Source organism: Oreochromis aureus, linkage group 5 (genome assembly GCF_013358895.1).
Source record: "Oreochromis aureus strain Israel breed Guangdong linkage group 5, ZZ_aureus, whole genome shotgun sequence".
Taxonomy (NCBI): domain Eukaryota; kingdom Metazoa; phylum Chordata; class Actinopteri; order Cichliformes; family Cichlidae; genus Oreochromis; species Oreochromis aureus.
The window spans coordinates 20012405-20032491 of NC_052946.1; the positions used below are offsets into that span (position 1 = coordinate 20012405).

General features: G+C 41.4%; 1 protein-coding gene across 4 annotated transcripts; it reads left to right on the forward strand.

Moving 5' to 3' along the window:
• The first annotated feature begins 2316 nt into the window (after window positions 1–2316).
• On the forward strand, window positions 2317–19673 carry si:ch1073-335m2.2 (msx2-interacting protein). Of its 4 annotated transcripts, none has more exons than XM_031757175.2 (15): window positions 2317–2565; window positions 3652–3966; window positions 6313–6789; window positions 6944–7098; window positions 7664–7864; window positions 8011–8162; window positions 8250–8375; window positions 8488–8601; window positions 8691–8804; window positions 8922–9022; window positions 9256–16447; window positions 16785–16850; window positions 16971–17165; window positions 17246–17404; window positions 18584–19673. In XM_031757175.2, the coding sequence occupies exons 1-15, from the start codon at window positions 2483–2485 to the stop codon at window positions 18713–18715; spliced, it is 9582 nt and encodes a 3193-aa protein (XP_031613035.1). In that variant the 5' UTR covers window positions 2317–2482; the 3' UTR covers window positions 18716–19673. The 4 variants fall into 4 exon arrangements, with proteins under 4 accessions (XP_031613035.1, XP_039467765.1, XP_031613036.1 ...); XM_039611831.1 differs by having other exon boundaries at window positions 6316–6789; XM_031757176.2 differs by lacking the exons at window positions 2317–2565; window positions 3652–3966 and adding an exon at window positions 3993–5580.
• The last annotated feature ends 414 nt before the right edge of the window (window positions 19674–20087 follow it).

Genomic DNA, 20087 nt, shown 5'->3' on the forward strand with positions numbered 1-20087 from the left:
GCAGGTATCAACAACAGCTATTCAGTTCAGTTCAGTTTTATTTATATAGAGCAAAATAACAACAGCAGTCACCTCAATGTGCTTTTTATTGTAAGATGATGACCGTACAATATTAGAGAGAAAAGCCCAACAATCAGATGTGATGGTGACAGTGGGAAGGAAAAACACCCTTTTAACAGGAAGAAACCTCCAGCAGAACCAGGCTCAGAGAGGACAACCATCTGCCACAAGCAGCTGAAAAATAGACCTCAAGGATCTCTTAAGTTTTAAGGCTAGAGTAACCTATAAGAACCCTCAACTAGGTCCAATATTTTTACACAATTTTTACCTTTACTGTTTCACAAAAGTTTAAAAATGGAATGTCCACAATTGAGACTTTTTGAATGCAGGATATTTTATAAAAATAGTTTTACTCCTATTTTTAGTAGGAGCAAAGCAAAAGATGAATCAAATAATAATAATCAAATCACTTGAATTATACTACCTATACTACTAATTAATGTACTCTGAGCTAATCCTGATTTCTAATATTGATCTTGAGAGGAATGATGTTTCAGGTACATGGGCCAGACGTGGCCGTCAAAAAGGCCAGGTGGGTCTGGTACCAGGTAGTTTCTTGAGCACCTCCTCTTTTTGCATTCTTCATTCTTCTGACCACTGGCACACTTATTTCTGTCGATATAATTCAATAAGGAAGCAGTGCTCCATACAAAGTCTTCCAATTCATTTGAATCAAATGAAATTTGAAGCACAGCTGAACTTGGCTTATACAGACAAATAAACGGTCATACTACAGTCATATAACAAAAGAATAACAAGAATATATTCTACACTATCATAAATAAATAAGAGCAGCTTTAACAGTGGTACAGGTAGGTGGTGGAATAGACAGACATGACATAAAAGAGGTACATTAGAGGTATTTTAGCTGTTGCACTTTGCACTTTAGGGGGATATTCCACTTAATGTGGTTATTGCACACGGATCAGCAATGTTTAGTGCCTGCTTAGAGTTTATTGTGAGTACCTGCTTGCAGAAGGCAGCAATGACTTGCTCTGTGAGGCCCATGCTGTTGTTTCTATCCCTCTTTCTGACTTTTTAGCCACATAATTTAAGGCAAAATTAAAAATCACATTACATGTGAATATACTTTTTATCATTATGAATGTATTTATCAATGACAACATACTTAATATCATTTCTTTTATTCAAAATAATGCACAGTGACGAGCTGGAGACTTTTACACACTGTTTACGTAGTGCTCTCACTCACACACAGAGCCAAGGACATGCACAGTCATAACAACGCTCCCAGAATCTAGGTGAAATAGTCAGCATCAAAATCATTTCATTACTCAAACTACATTTTCTTACTCATCATATAGATTAGGTTTATTCTTGATTAGAATTTGATTAGAATTAAGCATGATTAACTATTAGCAAAATCACATATAGATAAACTCTGTTTTAATGCTCTATATAATTTTTCCCATAAAAAGGCTGGGTGTTAAGTTTTAGTCCACTTTTGGACAGAGATGAGCTAGGGGATCTCAATCTGTTTGACACCAGAGCATACCTCCACCTCTACAGGCTCTCTTCCACTTGCTACCTAGTCTCACTATGGATCACAGTGTTGTCTGCAAACATCATAGTCCACTGAGACTCCTACCTAACCTCTCCATCACCACAGCAAACAAGAAGACCCCGATGTAATCCCACCCCCACTTTGAACCCATCTGTCACTCCCGCAGCACAGTGTCTCGCTGTCCTCATACATGTCCAGGACCACCCTCGCATATTTCTCTGCCAGTACTGACTTCCTCATGCAGTACTTCCTCTGCTGGCACCCTCTGGGCCTTTTACGGTCAAAACAGTAGTTTGATTAAGATAAGATAAAATTGATTTATTCATTTAAGCATTGCCCTTGTTTGCACTGAACACACCAATAATAATTGGAAAAACATTGACTGCATGGGACTCACAAGGCGTTGTATTGTAAAGCAGATTGTATTTTTTCACTGCCTTTATCTGCCTATTTGTCGGCTTGTCAGAGCGATACAGCGCTGCAAAGAGTGCCTTTCTATTTCACATAGTAGTTATTACAGAATTCGTTCAACTTTAATTCAACAAGTCAGCAACTGTTACAAAATTTTAAATAAACGCTTTAAAGTGATTAAAAAATCGACTTTTCGCTGTTTTAATTAATCTTTTCCACGGCTTGATCCCCCCTGGGAGAAAATCGCCTGCTGCTTGCCGTCTGCTTCACAGCAATCGCGGGGACGCGCGTCTCGCAACCAAAATCACCCAGAGCGAGGTTGGTGCACGTCCACGCAAAACAGATCGAGGACGCAGCAGCCAAAGCTAAGCGGTTAGCAGGGCCATTGGGCCCAGGTCGTTCATTTTGTTCAGGCGGACCTCCGACCGGCAGGGATTAGAAACGTGCGAGATCATATGTGTGTGGAGGGGGAAAGAGTAGCGCAAGATGGTTCGGGAAACCAGACACCTCTGGGTGGGAAATTTACCCGAACACGTTCGAGAGGAGAAAATCGTGGAGCATTTTAAACGGTAGGTTACGTGTTTTCCAAACAGCGCGCGCTAGCTGTCTCACTAACATTACGACGGATAGACGGCTGCTATCAATGCTAACACAGCTAATGTTAGCATTTCAAGTTTTACTAGTATTGGTATTTCTCGTGTCCTGAATGTGCATTATTGGTAGCGTGGTGATGGAAATTGAAGTCAAATATGTGAAGCAGAGCAGCTCGGGCGTCAAGACGAGCGATTTATAACATTTCTCGAACTTTTGTGAACGCCAAGGAGCAATTAGCTGGATTCGCTAGCCACCAAGCTTCCACCCAACCAACCATTTTGTGGGAAGTCGAGACGTTTTCACGATGTGTACAAGCCTATCGGCAGCTATCGTTAACCACATAGTACCATTAAATGCATTCGGTTAGTTTAGCCATTGGAAAAACCTCACACTCTGTTGTTTATCTGGTCGTCGGAGTATTATATACCGATCGCTAAGCGAAGGAAATTTACGATCAGTGACGAGAGCTGCCTCACGCCCGCTCTCATAAGTGCAGCCGCTTAAACTAAGCTAAGTTAGTCGGTGTTGTTGGGGTTAATTTGTGAAATTGTAAACTGCAAACCAAGTTTTGCTGCCCTTTGGCGCTTAAATGTAAAACAAACCAACGCCACAAACTGCCTTCCGGGGGTCATATAAGTCATTTGCAGGTTTCTAGCTAACACTAGGTGTCTAATCTCTTGCTACGCGGCGTAAACACTACTTGAATAAATAGTTGGAAAACAAACATCCCTGCTAATGGGATTTATTGTTGCACGCCCCTGGTAGTGGTCTGCTGTTTGAGCATACTGCGTTTTTACATATCCTACGTCCTATAGAAACGTCATCAATACTTTACTGCTTAGAGCTTCCTCTTTACCCAAGTATTCCCAAATGTGATCATCCAGTATAATCGGTTGTTAGCACTGTAAGTTCGAGGAGTTCACCTCTGATTTGTGGCCTTTGGTTTGTTATAATGTCCTGCCTTCAAAGTCAATGCCATTTGCCAGCTTGCTGATTAAAAACTGGCACATTCTCTATTCTTGGCTGGTGTATATGTAATTTCCTCTTTGTCTCCATTTCAGGTATGGCCGTGTGGAGAGTGTTAAAGTTCTGCGAAAACGCGGTTCAGAGGGGGGTGTTGCAGCCTTTGTGGATTTTGTGGATATCAAAAGTGCACAGAAGGCTCACAATGCTGTCAACAAGATGGGAGATAGAGACCTTCGGACTGACTACAATGAACCCGGGTCAGTCCCAAGTGCTGTTCGGGGCCTGGAAGACAGCTCTCCCTCGAGCAGTCGAGATGTTACAGGATTCTCTAGGGGAACGGTTGGTCCAGTGTTTGGGCCACCTGTGTCCCTTCACTCCAGAGAGGGACGTTATGAACGGAGAATAGATGGGTAAGTGGACACGGCGTCCCCTTCGAATCCAGGGAAATCTAGGTATCACACAGGTGTTAAACCTAAACACATAGTGGGGGGTATCCGTAAGGGATTGATGCCTCAAGGGGTTACACAAAGGTAATCTAGGGATCGTTCCACTTTTCATCCTATTTGACTCGCCTTGCCCATTGGATCTAAGTAAATTAACTACACATTATCATTTGGTAAGGTAACTATATATTGAGAGTTTGACATCTGATGTGGATATTACATCTGTGTGGAATATCCTGGTGAGTTGTGGATTTATTACATTTGTGGGAGTCTACCTTGGGGAGCTTGCGGATATTTTTTATAATCAACATGGAATCTATCTTTAATTAAAAAAAAAAATATCTGGAATCACTTGAAGCTGGAAGTACATCACTGTTATGGATACACGTTTTTTGGAAGAATCTGTACAGCTATACACTCACTTGAAGAAATCTTCCATCGTGGGATATCGCTTTTTTCCTCAAGGCAACGACTAATTGTTGGACTGTTCATTACTTTTTCTTTTTCTTTTTCTTTTTTTTGCGCTTTGCACTTGTGGATACAGCCTGTTCTGGATTTAACTTTTGGCCGAGTGGATGGAAGAAACCTTACAGTCATTACACATAACAAGAAAGACTGGTGTAGTTCCAAGGTATCACTGTCATGTTAGGATGAGATTAACTTAATCAAAAACAGATTTTGTCCCACATATGGACCCTGCACCAAGAAGATTTCACAAGAACATAGAGGATCCAACCACCTGGCCACCAACAAAGTTTGTGGAGCTATTCTTGCTTTTGCCATGAAGACATGAAGAGTGGATAGTTGGGATGTAACCCCCTGGATGTACGCAATATGATACCCTGTGCTGGATGTACTGATGTGGATAGGTGTAGCTGCCATTCATTTGGATTACTCAAGTATGGATGTAGCAGTTTGAGACCTCAATCAGGAAAAAGCACTCTGAGTATCTTAGAGGAAGCTGAAGACATTTTTTAAGTAACATGACACTAAACAAAGATGACATCCACTGATTATGGAGTTGTATCCTGCCCACCAGTCCAGGAGGATTTTATTTACTCTGATACGTGTCTGGAGTCTACTAACCTGCGTGATGTGAAATAACTTAACATTAACCCATGGAATATTTTTTCCCCTTGCCAGTATAAAACTTAAAAAAAAATTACTGCAAAACGAGACCGATCCCATTGGATGTATTTTTTCTCTCAGGCTCCAACTTACTGAGTAGTCAACCTGGAATGTGCCGATTACCCTGAAGCTCATCATCTTTTTAAAACATTTTTTTTATTCCATATTTATTTATTGAGGTTTTATGTTCCTATGATTTTTTTTTTTTCTACATGTTGCAAAACTCATAAAGGTCCATTTCTGTGTATTTTTTTTTCTTCCTTTTTTCCATCCAGTGAAGACAATTAAATAAGCCTAACTGTGGATTATACGTCAACAATCTACTGGCCTGGTCCTCAGTACATGAACATAACATACAATGCGAGAATACGTGAAGCGTTTTTGCCTAGGTCTCTCACATTCTGACCACCTAGATTTTATTTGGATTAGTTTCGGTAACTTCTTTTCTAAAAGGTTGGTATTTCTCTGCCCTCTGCATACTTTATTTCCTAATCTTCCTTCGTGCTTTGTTTAATCATAGTTTTGCACTGCTTTTAGGGAAAGTCATTACTTAAAAGCTACAAAAAAAGTAAATTTTATGAAATGTATGCATTTGCTTCCTTTTTTTTTTTTTTTTTTAATTTTATAAAGTATTATTTACAGTTCATGCACTGATCCAAACCCTGCATGGCATTTTAAATCTCCATACCACATAGATCATTAGAACAAATGTCCACTTGAATACTTGGGAGAAATGTTTTATGTAGATTTTTATTTTCTCCCCATATTCATAATAATTCATGAACAGTCAACCTCAGAAATCAGCTCCCCTGAACACCTCAGGTGACCATAGACCTCAGTGTTTATTGCTGTGCCAGTAAAAACAATTGGAGACTAAGAGCAACATAGCTTAAATCTGAAATAAAGTTCTTCTGAAAGGTTTTGGGAAGCTTGTTTTCCTGTGACTGTTTGTGAATTTACATCATAGATGTATAGATTACTAGATTTGTTCTGGCTTAGATTTGGAGAAGTGTGACAGATGTCATCTGTTTGTTTTTTTTGTTTTGAGTTTTTACAGACAGTGCTAGTATTTGGGCCATTTATTGCTGTAGTGAATTTTTAAGTGAAAATGCTGATTTTCCTTTTTTTGGTAAGAGTCTCATTAATAGTTTTTATTTTCATGTCTGTCCTGTTCTTAATTTACAGTAGCTCAGAAAGCCGTGAACGTGCGTATGATCACAGCCCATATGGACACCATGACCGCAGTGGTACTTTTGACAGACAGCGTCACTACAACGCCGATTATTACCGCGAGCGCTCTGTGTTTACTGCTGCTGGCCCGGGCAGCAGTTCTGTTGGGGGAAGCTTTGAGGCGTCAGACCCACACTTTGACTCTAGAATCCGAGACCCTTTTACTCTTACTAACTCTTCACGACGTGACCTGTACCGAGATGACAGAGGACGGCGTGTCGATCGGACTTACCATCACCGTCGGAGTCGATCGTCTCACTCCTCACAGTCAAGGCATCCCTCCCCTCAGCGGACCACGGGGCAACCCCCCAAAACTCCTCATTCCCCTAAAAAAGCCCCTTTGTCCCCTGGGAGAGGTCCGAGGTCTCGATCTCACAGCAGATCTTCAAGCTCTGATTCAGTCAGCAGCACAAGCAGCACAGGCAGTGGCAGGTGGGAATTTTTTTCTTTTTTAATCTACAAATGATGGATGAATATTTGTCCATGGACGAAGCATTGGGATTATTGCTGGACAATTTGTAAATAGTCTGTTTACTCAGACTTGTGTAAACAGAAGTTTCTAATTGTTTTCCCCTTTCATTGACAGTGATTCAAACAGCAGCTCAAGTGATGGATCGCAGGCTCGTTCTGTTCAGTCATCAGCTACACATGCACCACCTCAGTCCTCTATGGCGCTTGACTCTGAAGAGCCCCGTAGGAGCTTTGGGATTAAAGTGCAAAATCTACCAGTACGCTCAACAGGTGAGTTTTTAATGTTCGTCTACCTCTCAGTGGACCAAGTTAAGTCTTTTCTCTGCTGAATAACCTTGCCATATCCTTGAATTTGTTTTTGCTTCAATGGCATTAGAAAGTACATTTCCTACAGGCAACATGATCTGAAACATGAATCTCATCAAATTTGCAGGTAGTTAAATGTAGCCTTGTTTAAAAACTTTATTTTGGGCTCCTGTAAAAGTGAGTTTCTGATGGTAAAGAGTGGTTGTTTAATGGAATAAAGTTACTATTTCCTTTACTGTTTGCTGCAGGGCATTGTATAGATTTGTGGTGACAGAGATTGATCACTTTATTAGTTATTGTTTCTGAAAGCTGAAGCCACACATACAGATGTTTTATAATTTTATTTTTAATTACACATTTAACATGCTCGTGGCACGTAAACCAAACTAAGCTGTGAAATAAAAATAATTTAAACTAAAATGAAAGTCTCTTCATATCAACAGATTAAAGTGGGAGTCATTTCTTCTTTAAGTCGTTGGGAATTCTGTTGTTTTTAGTAGTGCAGTAGTAATTCTGTTTTCCAATGCAGACACAAGTTTGAAAGATGGACTTTTCCATGAATTCAAGAAACATGGGAAAGTGACTTCAGTACAGATCCATGGAACATCAGAAGACCGCTATGGGTTGGTATTCTTCAGACAACAAGAGGATCAAGAAAAAGCCCTTAGTGTCTCTAAAGGAAAGCTGTTTTTCGGCATGCTTATTGAAGTCACTGCCTGGAATGGACCAGGTAGGTTGCAACAAAAGTCACAGAAATTTGTATTTTTTCTGATAAATATGGCAGGTTTGCGGACACATTAATACCCTCCGCAGGCTTGAACCAAAATTCAAATAGCATATGAGTAATATTAATGATAAATCCATTTCTTCCTCCAGAAACAGAAAGTGAAAATGAGTTCAGGCCTTTGGATGGGCGAATAGATGAATTCCATCCGAAGGCCACAAGGACACTGTTTATAGGGAACCTGGAGAAGACCACCAGTTACCAACAGCTTCTTGACATTTTCCAGCGCTTTGGTGAAATTGTGGTAAGCATCCTTCTGACTTTGAATTACACAAGTAAGTTTGTATATTTTACGTTTAACATTTTGTATTTGCTCTCTTTTTGTCTCAAGGACATTGACATCAAGAAAGTAAACGGAGTTCCCCAGTATGCCTTTGTCCAGTATTCTGATATTGCCAGTGTTTGCAAGGCTATAAAGAAGATGGATGGAGAGTATCTGGGAGCCAACAGACTAAAGGTAGTGTTTGTACACTAAGCAATCTTACCATTTCTCATCTGTGTATGTGTATATTTTCAAAATTATAGATTAGTGTGTTTATAATATCTATATAATATCTATATCCTTTCAGCTCGGTTTTGGAAAGAGTATGCCTACAACATGTGTTTGGCTTGATGGGTTATCAGCCAATATTACAGAGCAATACCTCACGCGGCATTTCTGTCGCTACGGACATGTAGTTAAGGTAAGGTGATGTTTTTCTCTTCCTTAAGATTTGATACTTTTGATTTTAGTACTCCCATAAATCTGATTTTCATTTTTTCTTTTTTGTAGGTGGTGTTTGATAGATTGAAGGGGATGGCCCTCATCTTGTACAACAACACCGACTTTGCTCAGACAGCTGTAAGAGAGACCAAAGGTTGGAAGATTGGTGGCAATAAAATAAAGGTAAAAATCAAGTGAAGGTGAAATGAAAATTACTGGTTTAACTAATAAAATGTAATCCTAATGTTTTTTGCCCCCCTTTTTTTTAAAATCTTTTTGTGTTTTATTCACTTATGATAGGTGGATTTTGCAAGTCAAGAGAGTCAGATGGCTTTCTACAGATCCATGCAGGCATCCGGTCAAGACATTAGAGACTTCTATGAAATCCCTCCTGAACGACGGTAAACGACCAGTATTGCTATCTGAATACAGTTGTTGTTTCTGTTTAATGACTTTATTTGCCTTTTTTTTTTTTTTTTTTTAAATTAAGCAGATAGAAAATGTTTGCTGCTAGTGAAAGTGGTGATATTTTGAATCTCTCTTCCATTGGTGACAATATTTCAATTGCAAATTAATTATTTAGGTTAGCAAAATTCATTACTTTACACTTTGTGTTCTCTCCTTAACTCTACAGAGAGGATCGCAGAGCTCCGTATCATGAATTTGCAGCAGAAAGGGCTTACTATGAGAATATACGAACCCCTGGCCTCTATACAGAGGACACTCGAAGAGAGTATGCTGCCCGCAGCAGAGACCGGTTTCCTGAACTTGAACATTATCAAGGGGATCATTTTGACCCACGCTATCATGAAGACCCAAGAGACTACAGGGATTACAGAGACCCCTTTGAGCAAGACATCCGGAAGTACACATATATTCAAAGGGAACGAGAAAGGGAGCGAGAGCGTTTTGAAGCTGATCGCAGCAGGTGGAGCCCTTCCCATCCAAGGCGACCTATTAGTCCAACAGTATCACCTTCAGCATCTGAGCGGGTTCCTAGAGACTCAGAACGACGAGTTTACAGCCAATCCTCTGAACGAAGTGACAGCGTGAGTTCAGTGTCACCACCACATTTTGATAAATCTGAAAAGACCCTGCTAGAACATCCCTCCAAGAGCGAGAAGAGCAGTCAGTCAGATCGTTTATCTGGAACTGAGAAAACCAAACGTGCAAAACGGAAAGAGAAAGGCGACAAAGCTGAAAAGATCAAATCAAGAAAACCAAAGGGGCAATCCCCATCAAACCCATTACCTGAAACAGAGCCTGAGACTGGTTTCGATGGAGGGTCTGGAAGAGGAAGAGGATCAGACCAGGATGTCCATGAAAAACAGAAATGTAAAGGGGATGGTGAACTTCTTACTAGTACTCTGTTAGTAAAAAATGAACGATCTGACCCTCTGAGTAAAAGTGATGGTTCAGACTTGGATGGAAGGAATCGACTCAAGAAACATGTTAAGTCTGAAACTGATGGAAAAGATTCTGCAGTAGATTTGGATCGCCGTGCTGCAAGAAAAAGGCGGTTTGGTGACTCTGGAGCAGGAAGGACTGCTCGTCAGAAGAGAAGCAGGCATGAGGAGGAGGATGGTAATCAGTCTTCTGACTTTGGTGCAAGTACAACATATTTGAAAGAACTGGATACAGACAAACACAAAGATTCCCAGAGGAAAGATTCAAGACCCAAAGCTGAAAAAAGTGGAACTCCAAAAGATGGTCAAGAGGATCTTAAAGTACCAAGAGAGAAATCAGAGGGATCTTTGGACCCACTGGAGTCCAGACAACATCTAGGGCACCCTTCCTCCAGACGATTTTCACAAGAGGGTATTGCAGACCAAAACAGTACAAGAGAACCAGACCACCATGCTTCTGTAAAAATTGGTCAAAATTCTGAAATTAACAAAAGTGCCAAGAATAAAGAAGACCACATTGACATTGATACCTCTCAAAGTTATCGCAAACAGATGGAGCTAAACAGGCGTTTGCATCAGCAGCAACAGCAGCGCGAGTCTGAGAAAACTGACAAACCAGCTAGTCCCCAAGGAACTGAAACAGAGGACTTGGAGCATCGGAGCCTCGTGCATGAAGTTGGTAAACCCCCTGAGGATGTCACAGATAATTTTCCGTCCCACAAATTAAAGAAACCAGACCAGATTGACCCCGAGTCAGGGATAAAGAGAGAGCGTGTTTACAGGAGCTTTAAACAAAAAAGTGAAGATCTTGACTGGAACACCAGCTCCCCTCCAGGACATTTCTCAAATCCTCCAGATGAGGACTTTGCGGATCCTCCTCAGAAAGAGTTGAGCCGAAATGATGAAAAATCTCACTCAGATCTGGAGCTATTAGTCAAAAGGACACATAACACACACGTTAACAAGACAGGTACTCCTTTACTCAGTGTGGAAGACGAGAAGCAAAAGAGATGGGAGAGCAGAGTTAAACAAGGCTTGTTACCTGACCTGAACTTTTCTCGAAATACAAATAAAAACATTCACAATCGCAAACGTTTGGAATACGCTATTTGTCGTGACTTGGAGCCTGGGGAAGTACGATCCGACTCCGAAGAGGACAGAGAGCCCAAACCCCACTCTCCTGTGCCCTCCACATCTATGCCTTTTTCTGAAAGACCAAGAGTTTCAGACCCTAAACAAGCACAGCTTGAGAAGAATAAATTCTACTCCTTTGCACTTGACCAGACTATCACACCTGACACAAAGGCTCTGCTTGAGCGTGCAAAATCTCTGTCATCTTCCAGAGAAGATAACTGGTCATTTTTAGACTACGATCCTCACTTTGTAAACTTGCGCAACAGAAAAGACACTGAAAAGGTGGAAGCAGCACCAAGACCAACACCTTCCTGGTATATGAAAAAGAAAAAGAGTCGAATTGGATCAGAAGATAAACTTGATGACAGGAAAGAGGAACCTAAGCCAGAGGAACAAGAACGCAGGGAGCTATTTGCCTCCCGATTCCTTCACAGTGCTGTCTTTGAGCTGGACTCGAGACGACTTCAGCACCTGGAACGCAAGCATGAGGAACCTGAGCAAAACAGTCAGCAAGCAGCAGGAGATGGTGAACTTGACTCAGGACCTGTTGTCCTTTTCCATAGTCGTTTTTTGGAACTAACACGACTACAGCAACAGAAAAATAAAACTCAGCAGCTGCAGGAGGCAAAAGAAGACACTATACCCACAAATGAAAACAAAGTAGAAAAAGCTCCTGTTCAAGAGCAACAACCTCTGCAGTCACCTGAAACAACAGAAACTACCACAGAGGCAGAAATTAAACCAATCAGCCCTGCTGAAAATGTAGTTCCTGAACCCAAACTCGAACCAACTTCTGTCACTCAAACTGTGATCAAAGACGTTCCTCCATCTGATGACATATGTGTTTTGCTAAACCCACCCCATGATCCATGTCTTCCTGTGTCTGTCAAAAAGGAACAAGAAACGGATCAGGAACATGTTGTTTCCATGCAGCACCCACCAATTGAGACGTCAGATTCTCTGCCTGTACCCATTACAGCATCTGAACCCAACTATTCATTGAATAGAGATAGACATTCTCCAGCTGAGGCAAAGCTGGATATTGTTATTGAGGATGTAAAACCTCCATTCACAGAACCTTGCCACGAGTCTCACGATGAGCTTGTTAGCAATTCTGAACCAGAGCTGGATCCTGAGGCAACACAACCAGAAGTACCTGTAGCCAGTAGTCCAGTACAGCCTAGTCTTGTTGAGCAGTTGGAAGTATCCAAGAAAGAGACTCCATCCACGTGTAAACTAGGATCAGAAAATGAAGGTGACATAAAATCTCAAGCTGGTAAAGTACAGGTACCAGTTGACAGTGAAAGAAATGATGAACCAGTCTTATCTCAGAAAGAAAATAAAACAAAAGAAATAAAAAATAAGAAGTATAAATCTCTTGCACAAGTTGCTTCTGTTCCTGTAGCATCTGCACCAGGTATTGAGAAACAAGCAACACGCAAGAGTGAGCGCATTGACAGAGAGAAGCTGAAACGTGGTTCATCCCCGAGAGGTGAGTCGAGGTCCACAGGCAAATCTCCAATCCATGGATCAGATCCCGATACCTCTGAGCACAGCATGCCAGTAAGCAGAGCAAGACGAAGAAACGTTAAATCCGTCTATGCCACCCCATTTGAAGATGATATACCAGTTCGTTCCGGAAAGGATGTGGAGTCGCCACGCTCTGCCCGAAAACGTGGTACAGACAAAGATGCCATACAACAAAATACTGAACCAGATCCACCAGCTCCAACACATGCAAATAAACGTGGCCGCCCTCCCAAGAATCGCAGGCAAGGTGATGATAGTGCAACTGCTAAAGTAGAAAAATCTAAACTGGATGGTAAAGACACGGATTCAAATGAATCAGAAAGTGGTGAACGTATTCCAAGAATGTCAAAAGGGAGAACGCCACCTTATGACACAAAGGGTTCATCAAATCAGATGCCCACATCCCTAGGATCTGGATCAACAAGGAAGGGGGACAAAACTGAGGCAGCTGATGATAATGGTCAGGAAAATGATTTCACGTATGAAGATACCTCGCCTTTGCAAGAGTCATCAGTTTCAGGTAAAGAAGAGCCATCACTGAAAAGTGATGAAAAGAAAGAGGAGATGGTCAAACAAGGCATAGAATTGGCCAAAGGTAAAGATGTTCTCCATGAAAAGGTACATGATGACAAATCAAATGGAAAAGAGACAGATGCCGCCAACCTGGAAGAGAAAACCATGTCAGAAAAAGAGAAAACTCTTAGAGGAAAAGCAAGGAATTCAAAGTCACCAGTCCTCAAGAACCTCAAAATCAGACTGCATGCAACAGAGGTGAAAGACCTTCTTCAGTTAGGAGAAGAAGAGCCTGGGACTCCAGAAGACTCTTCAAAAAGGCTTAGACATGGTGACCACAGTGAACAGGTTTTAAAGTGCACAAATGCTAACACAGGAGGCTCCAGCAATGAAGAAAATGAAAATACAGCTTCAGACCAAACGGAGCTCCTGGGAACATCAAAAAGTGTAATTTCACAGGAGCTGGAACTGGAGCAAGCTGTGGAGAACATTGCTAAACTAACAGATCCAACCTTTCCAACAGAACCAACACCACCTGTCCCCCATACAGATGTAAAAAGTGACCCAGAGGAAGAAAAACCATCTAATTCTGCCAGTGAGTCAGAACTGATGGCTGCTATTGATTCAATAACCCAGGCACCTCCAGCAAATCTAGATGTAGTCTCAGAACCTGAGATTCAAGACTTGGTTCAGCACATTAAGGAAGATGAAACAAATACATCCTCTGTGCAGGAGGAACCCACTTTCCCAAACACACCCAAAAAGGGCCCCAAGGGAAGACCTAGAACACTTAAACGCTCTAAAAGCCAGAAGCAAGTAAGAAAGGATTTGAAAGATGGACATTTGTTACCTGAGGAACCGGCAACCCCATTAGCAGATAGTACAGCTTCTGATGCAAAGGTTGTTTCTGAGACACCTGCTGCTGCAGCAACTACAGCAGTTATTACTCCTGCTACTTGGAAGACAGAACCTGAAGCCTCAGCAGTCAAAGCTACAGATGTAAACACAGAGACAGAGTCATCTTCAGAAGAACACATTCAGCATTTTAAGCCTCTTTGCCCGCTGTCCAAGAGTCCAATATGCACAAAGCCACAGCACTTGCCATCTGAGTGCAACTCCCCTTCTCTGTCACCACACGCTAACAAGCCAAATGTCAGACCCATTCAAACAAGCAGAAATCCTGTTTCTCCACCAGACTGGCGCCACCAGTCTAAAGATACCAGTGCCTCTTCCTTACCGATCATGCCATTACCAACCAAGGAAAACCAGCCTTTACCATCAGAGTCTGAAAACAAGGATATTGATCATGGCACAAGTGACTTGAGACAGATTTTAATCAAACATAAAACTAGTTCACTGACAAGCAGCAGTTCTGTTTCAAGTAATCTGCCAAACCTTCGAGATCAGAACCTATCTGAAAGTAATTCTCAGCTCACAGCCATTGTGTCAAACAAGTCATCACTGTCTGATAGTAAAATATCAGTGCATTCTGCCCCACCTATTGTTAGACCTCCACAAACGACTCCTGAGACAAAGTCTGTGATCTCTGTTATTGCATCCACTGCCACATCTGTTATCAGCCGTGTTTGCAATCCTTCTGAGCCTGAGGACAAGGTGAACATGAACATTGTTGACATGCCTATAGCCAAACCAACTTATAGGCCCAGCAAAGATGATGCTGGGTCATACCCTGGGCTGCCTGCTGGTGATGAAGGAGGAAATGCTACACGCTTCATTATTGAGAGCCCCACTCTTAGCACTGGATCTTGCCCAGGTCTGAGAGTAAATACATCTGAAGGAGTGGTGGTATTGAGCCATTCGGGTCAAAAAACAGAGGGACCCCAGCGAATTAGTGCAAAGATAAGTCAGATCCCATCAGCAACACCAAGTGAGATGGAATCTCAGCAACTGGTATCCATGCCCAAGCAGGATTTGTATTCCCAGTCAGGGCTTCAAAAAGGGCCTTCATCACAGACGGATCATGGGCATCCCAGTAAACATCAGTCAGGATTGTCTTCAATTAAACAAGAAAACACTGGTTTTCAAAATATGGATTACCAATCTGGACCTCAAGGAGTAGTGAAGCGTCTGCCACCAAGCAACCAGCAGGTAATAGGTTACCATCAAGATTACATGCCTTTAAAACATCCAAAGAAAATGGATAGTGCTGATCCTCATGGTACAGATGGAACCAAACCGCCTTGGACCTCTGCCGTAAGCCCTGCAATAAGCCCCCATTTGCCCTCTCCACCTGGAAACCACGTAGGTTTTAGTGATAGAACTCCTTCACATCTCGGTGGGGTCAAGCAGGAACCACGGTCTCCACGTAAGTCAGGCCACCCACACTCTCAATTTGTCTCTTCACCCATTGGTTCCTCATCACCCAAGGGTATTCCAGGTATGTTATCCACTAGCCATCCTGCCATGCAACAGTTTATTGCTGGCGTGCATCATCCCGAGCAGTCTGTTATCATGCCACCTCATAGTGTGCCTGGAGGCTTGGGACGAATGTCTCCACATTGTGTTACTCAGTCAATTCAAGTGGGGCATCTGGTCCAGGGAGATGTCAGAGTCAATACTCCACCTCTTTCTGTGATGAGCTACGGCATACACAATGAGTCGCTCAGCTCCCCTTGGTCTGGTGCCATGCAGCCACGGCCTACCTCACCTCAGGCTGTTGGCAGAGACAAGGTTCTCAAAGTAAACCCAGGTTCTTTGCGGAGTCATGAGGGGGAACAGGAAGAATCAAGACACTTCCACCAGACAGGCAGACCATCTCCTGCACAGCTGAAGCTGGACACTCTGCAGCCCGATCCACGTGGGAGTTTGCGGAATAGTAGCCATTTGGACAAAACATACATAGCACAGAGAGACATGCGTGTTCTTTTGCATCAACAGGGGGATCGTTCAACCGCAGACTCTCATTCTGGACACATTCAGGAGACCTCTCTATCTCCAAGAGCACATGCTTTGTCTAAAGGTGTGTCCGATAAGGATATAACAAAGTCTTTAGAGGCAAAGAGGGCCCACTCTCCACTTCCTAAGGATGGAATGATGGGAATCAGACAATCCGGACAAGCAATGGCATCTCCCCAGAGGGTTCAGCTGATGCCACCTGGACCTAGTGGTTCATTCACAGACTACCCGGGGATGTACTCAAACCCGAGAGGAATCCATTCTCAAATGCCTGAAGCGTCTGCTGTTGGACTTACCCAGCCGCCAATGAATGTCACACCTGCTGCGGTGAGTGCATGATGCTTAAAATGCCATTCAACATAATCAGTATTGACAAATCTGTGTTGGTACAAAAGACGTGCATAACTAGCAGTTGGTTTATACAATAAAAGCACAGGTTAATGACAGCAAGTGCCTCATAATGGCTGTGGATTACATGGAAAACCTGTCATTTAATATAAGAAAGCAGTTTAACATTGTCATGAACTGCAGGTTTCAGAATAATTATGAATTAAAATAATAACTAAAGGAAAGAAAACTGAACCTTAAAAGAAAACATTTTTAAAGTGAAGATTAGTTTCAGGGTTGTACTGTTGTTCTTAATTGTGTTTTCTTGAATTTTTAGGGTGCGGACCACCAGGCAAAAGATGGCAAGATGACACAGCCTGTTAATATGGTGCAGTTACTCACGGTAAGGCGAATCTCCCCACAGGTTAAACAAGGTGGTTGGTCTGAGCAAAAGCTGGCCTCGTCTCATACGTTTGTTATTTTTGTTTTTGTCTTTATTTTGTTTTTTGTCTCATTTAAATAGAAATACCCTATTGTGTGGCAAGGGTTGCTTGCACTTAAAAACGACACAGCTGCAGTCCAGCTGCATTTCGTCTGTGGCAACAAAGCTTTGGCTCATCGATCACTGCCCCTACAAGAAGGAGGTGCATTGCTTAGAATTGTCCAGAGGATGAGACTGGAGGCTTCACAACTGGAGAGTGTAGCCAGAAGAATGACAGTACGTGCGATTTTTGCTTTACTTCCCTGTTTTAAGCAAGTTTCTGTCTGCTAATAACATGAACCTTTTGCTTTCCACAGGGAGACACAGACTACTGTCTCCTCCTTGCTCTGCCTTGTGGACGAGATCAAGATGACGTCCTGAACCAGACCCAAGCTCTTAAGGCAGCGTTCATCAATTACTTGCAGACAAAGTTGGCTGCTGGTATTATCAACATCCCCAACCCAGGTTCCAATCAGGTGAGTCATCAATGTTTTAATAATTAATTATCTGTCTGATGTGGCTTATACAACACTTTAAAGGCTGGTTTATGTGTATTAAACACAGAAGGGGTTTCTCAGCTGCATATCAGGCCGTTGGTTTAATCTTCCCTAATTTTTTTTTTTTCCTTTTCCTGGAGTATGCAGCACAGAGAAAACAAACAGGTTGTGATGCTTATAATCTTCTGATCTTCAATACCATTTGATGACTTCATCTTAAACACAGAACTGGTTCTACAGGATGGATGGGATACATTTATTTGGCCAGAGTGCTTGTGGAGTCTTTACCACATAGTAAAGGGTTAAAGCTTCTTTGGAAGTGCATTTGTCTATATGCATAACTTGCATGGGACTTTCACAGGCCCGGAAACATATTTATTGTAGGGATGGTCCTTATCAGACCCACACCGCTCTGAAGTGACTGATCACATGACCTGTGCCATGCTATCTTTACCTGATGTTGTTTGCACAGTACTTTTTTCATTTAGTATCTGAAGGTACAGTAGAAGGTACTACTATTGAATGAAGTACCTTAAGTTGAAGTGCACAGGTTTTCTTCTCATTTTAATAAACCGGCATCTCTAGTACACACTTCACAAGTCTAACACCCGGTAGTTCGTACCAGGTTTTTTGTTTCTTTTATTTTGTTGTTGTTGTCGTTTTTTGTTTGTTTGTTTTTTCACTGGCTGTTTATTTTATTACAGCAACCTTCTGGCAATAATAGTTCATCCTCTAGCCTAGAACTATTTCTTTTTGGGGTTTTATTGTTTTTTTATTTCATACAAAATTTTGCTGTCATTTAGAACTTTAATGGAAAAAATATCTATTTGACTTATTCTCTAAGAATTTTATCCTGTGGATCTCTTTGTTGTTTGATCAATTATGACAGCGTCTGTAAAACAAGTGTGATTTTCAAAAAATAGATATAGATTTTGAAATTCTTACAAGACTGAGTAATTTTTGTAAATAGATTTAATTTTAAAAAATAAACTTTTGTGGCCCACTTCTCTGCCCACCTGGGGACTGAGTCCCACACTCGCTCTTTGAGACAGAAAATCTATTTGAATTCTTTGTTACTGAATGACATTTTTGAATATTAAAAAGTCATGCCCATCTCAGTATATCCATGTAACTGATATGTGTCTCTGTACTTTCCAGCCCGCCTATGTCCTTCAGATTTTCCCTCCATGCCAGTTTTCAGAGAGCCACTTATCCCAGCTCGCCCCCGACCTTCTCAACAGGATTTCAAGCATCTCGCCACATCTCATGATCGTCATCACCTCTGTGTGAAGTCCACTGCTGGGAGGATGGATCTTCTCGTTGATGAGCCTCAGGAAGCCAGAGGAATATTTTTCCTGTTTTTTTCCTGGACACAGTGGGAATGTGTAGGATAAGTCCTATCAACAAATTTTTGTTTCTTCTTTCCTCATCAGTCTTTTTTTTTTTTTTTTTTGCTTTTATTTTTGTTTTTATGTTTTTCCCCCCTCTCTCGTCACTCCTGTCTGGTATATTTGTCCTTCTCAAAAGAACTCAGGGATGGATCAAACCAGAATGAGTCTTACTTGACCATTTCTCTGCTGTATTTCTATTTATTGGAGTTTTATTTTAATATTCGGAGATGCTCTGAAGAAGAAGGAAGAAAAAAAAAAAAGGATGGTTGTTGAACGACTCTCTGAGGGGCCTGTTTCTTTCATCTGTCCTCATTGATATTGGTTCAGAAATGAGGATCTTTGAGGTTCCTCAGCAACAGATCAGACATTTCATCATGTAATTTTAAATAATTCTGTACAGACTTCCTCGCCCAGGCCTTTTCTTTAGAGGAAGGAGGATTAACTTGTAAAACTTTGGTGACCCTGTAGAAGACTTTGTTCGTTTAACAGCTCCTTTAACTCCACCAGCTCTGCTCATGTTCTCACACTACTGAAGCAGTTTACCCCTCTGTCACCTGCCTTTGCATTGAACAAGCTACAGTTTGATTTGGGAGTTTTTGAACATGGGACTTTGTAAATATTTTAAATATTTAAAAGGAATTAAAAAAAAATGGACCCAACGTGGACAGCTTAACAGAGAGACTGGGACTCTGGGTCGACCAGAACACAGAGTGTGGAAATGTAGATGGACAGATTCTTAATTTTTGGGTGTAAATACTTGTAACAGAAGAAGGTTGGCAAGCTCATGTGAGTGGAGTCTGCTAATGGCACTTCATATTTTGTAACTCAAATAAACTCCAGAAAACATGGATATCTAAGATGTGTATTTTTTTTTTCAGTTCAGTTTGGTTGCAGAGTTTCACTTTCTTCTAATACTGAAGAAATCAAGAGTTTGTTTTTTTGGGGTTCATTTGCACTTCATGACATAAAAACAACCTAAAACTTTAGAGGTGCGGACGAGTAAATTTGAAGTTTTAATCACAACTCTGAGACTGAAATTGTGTTTTTTGGCTGCTCATTTTTAACACTTCATTTATCAGTGTTGAGTTGGAAGATGCATTCCTGTTTAGAAACAGGTTGGATATATGAGCTAAATGACACACAGAACAAGATTAGTAAAATGAATATATCACATTGCAGTACAAAAAAGGCTCAGAAAGATGAAAAATGAAAAATTAAATTGAACAATGAGCTCAATTACACAGAAAATGCAAAAAAAAGAGCTCACTAAA

Excerpts from the sequence above, each read along its gene's own strand:
- si:ch1073-335m2.2 (XM_031757175.2), top strand. The coding sequence starts at position 2,483 with ATGGTTCGGGAAACCAGACACCTCTGGGTGGGAAATTTACCCGAACAC. Across the intron at positions 7,865-8,010 it reads CACTGCCTGGAATGGACCAG|AAACAGAAAGTGAAAATGAG; the intron begins GTAGGTTGCAAC and ends TTCTTCCTCCAG. Across the intron at positions 16,448-16,784 it reads TGAATGTCACACCTGCTGCG|GGTGCGGACCACCAGGCAAA; the intron begins GTGAGTGCATGA and ends TTGAATTTTTAG.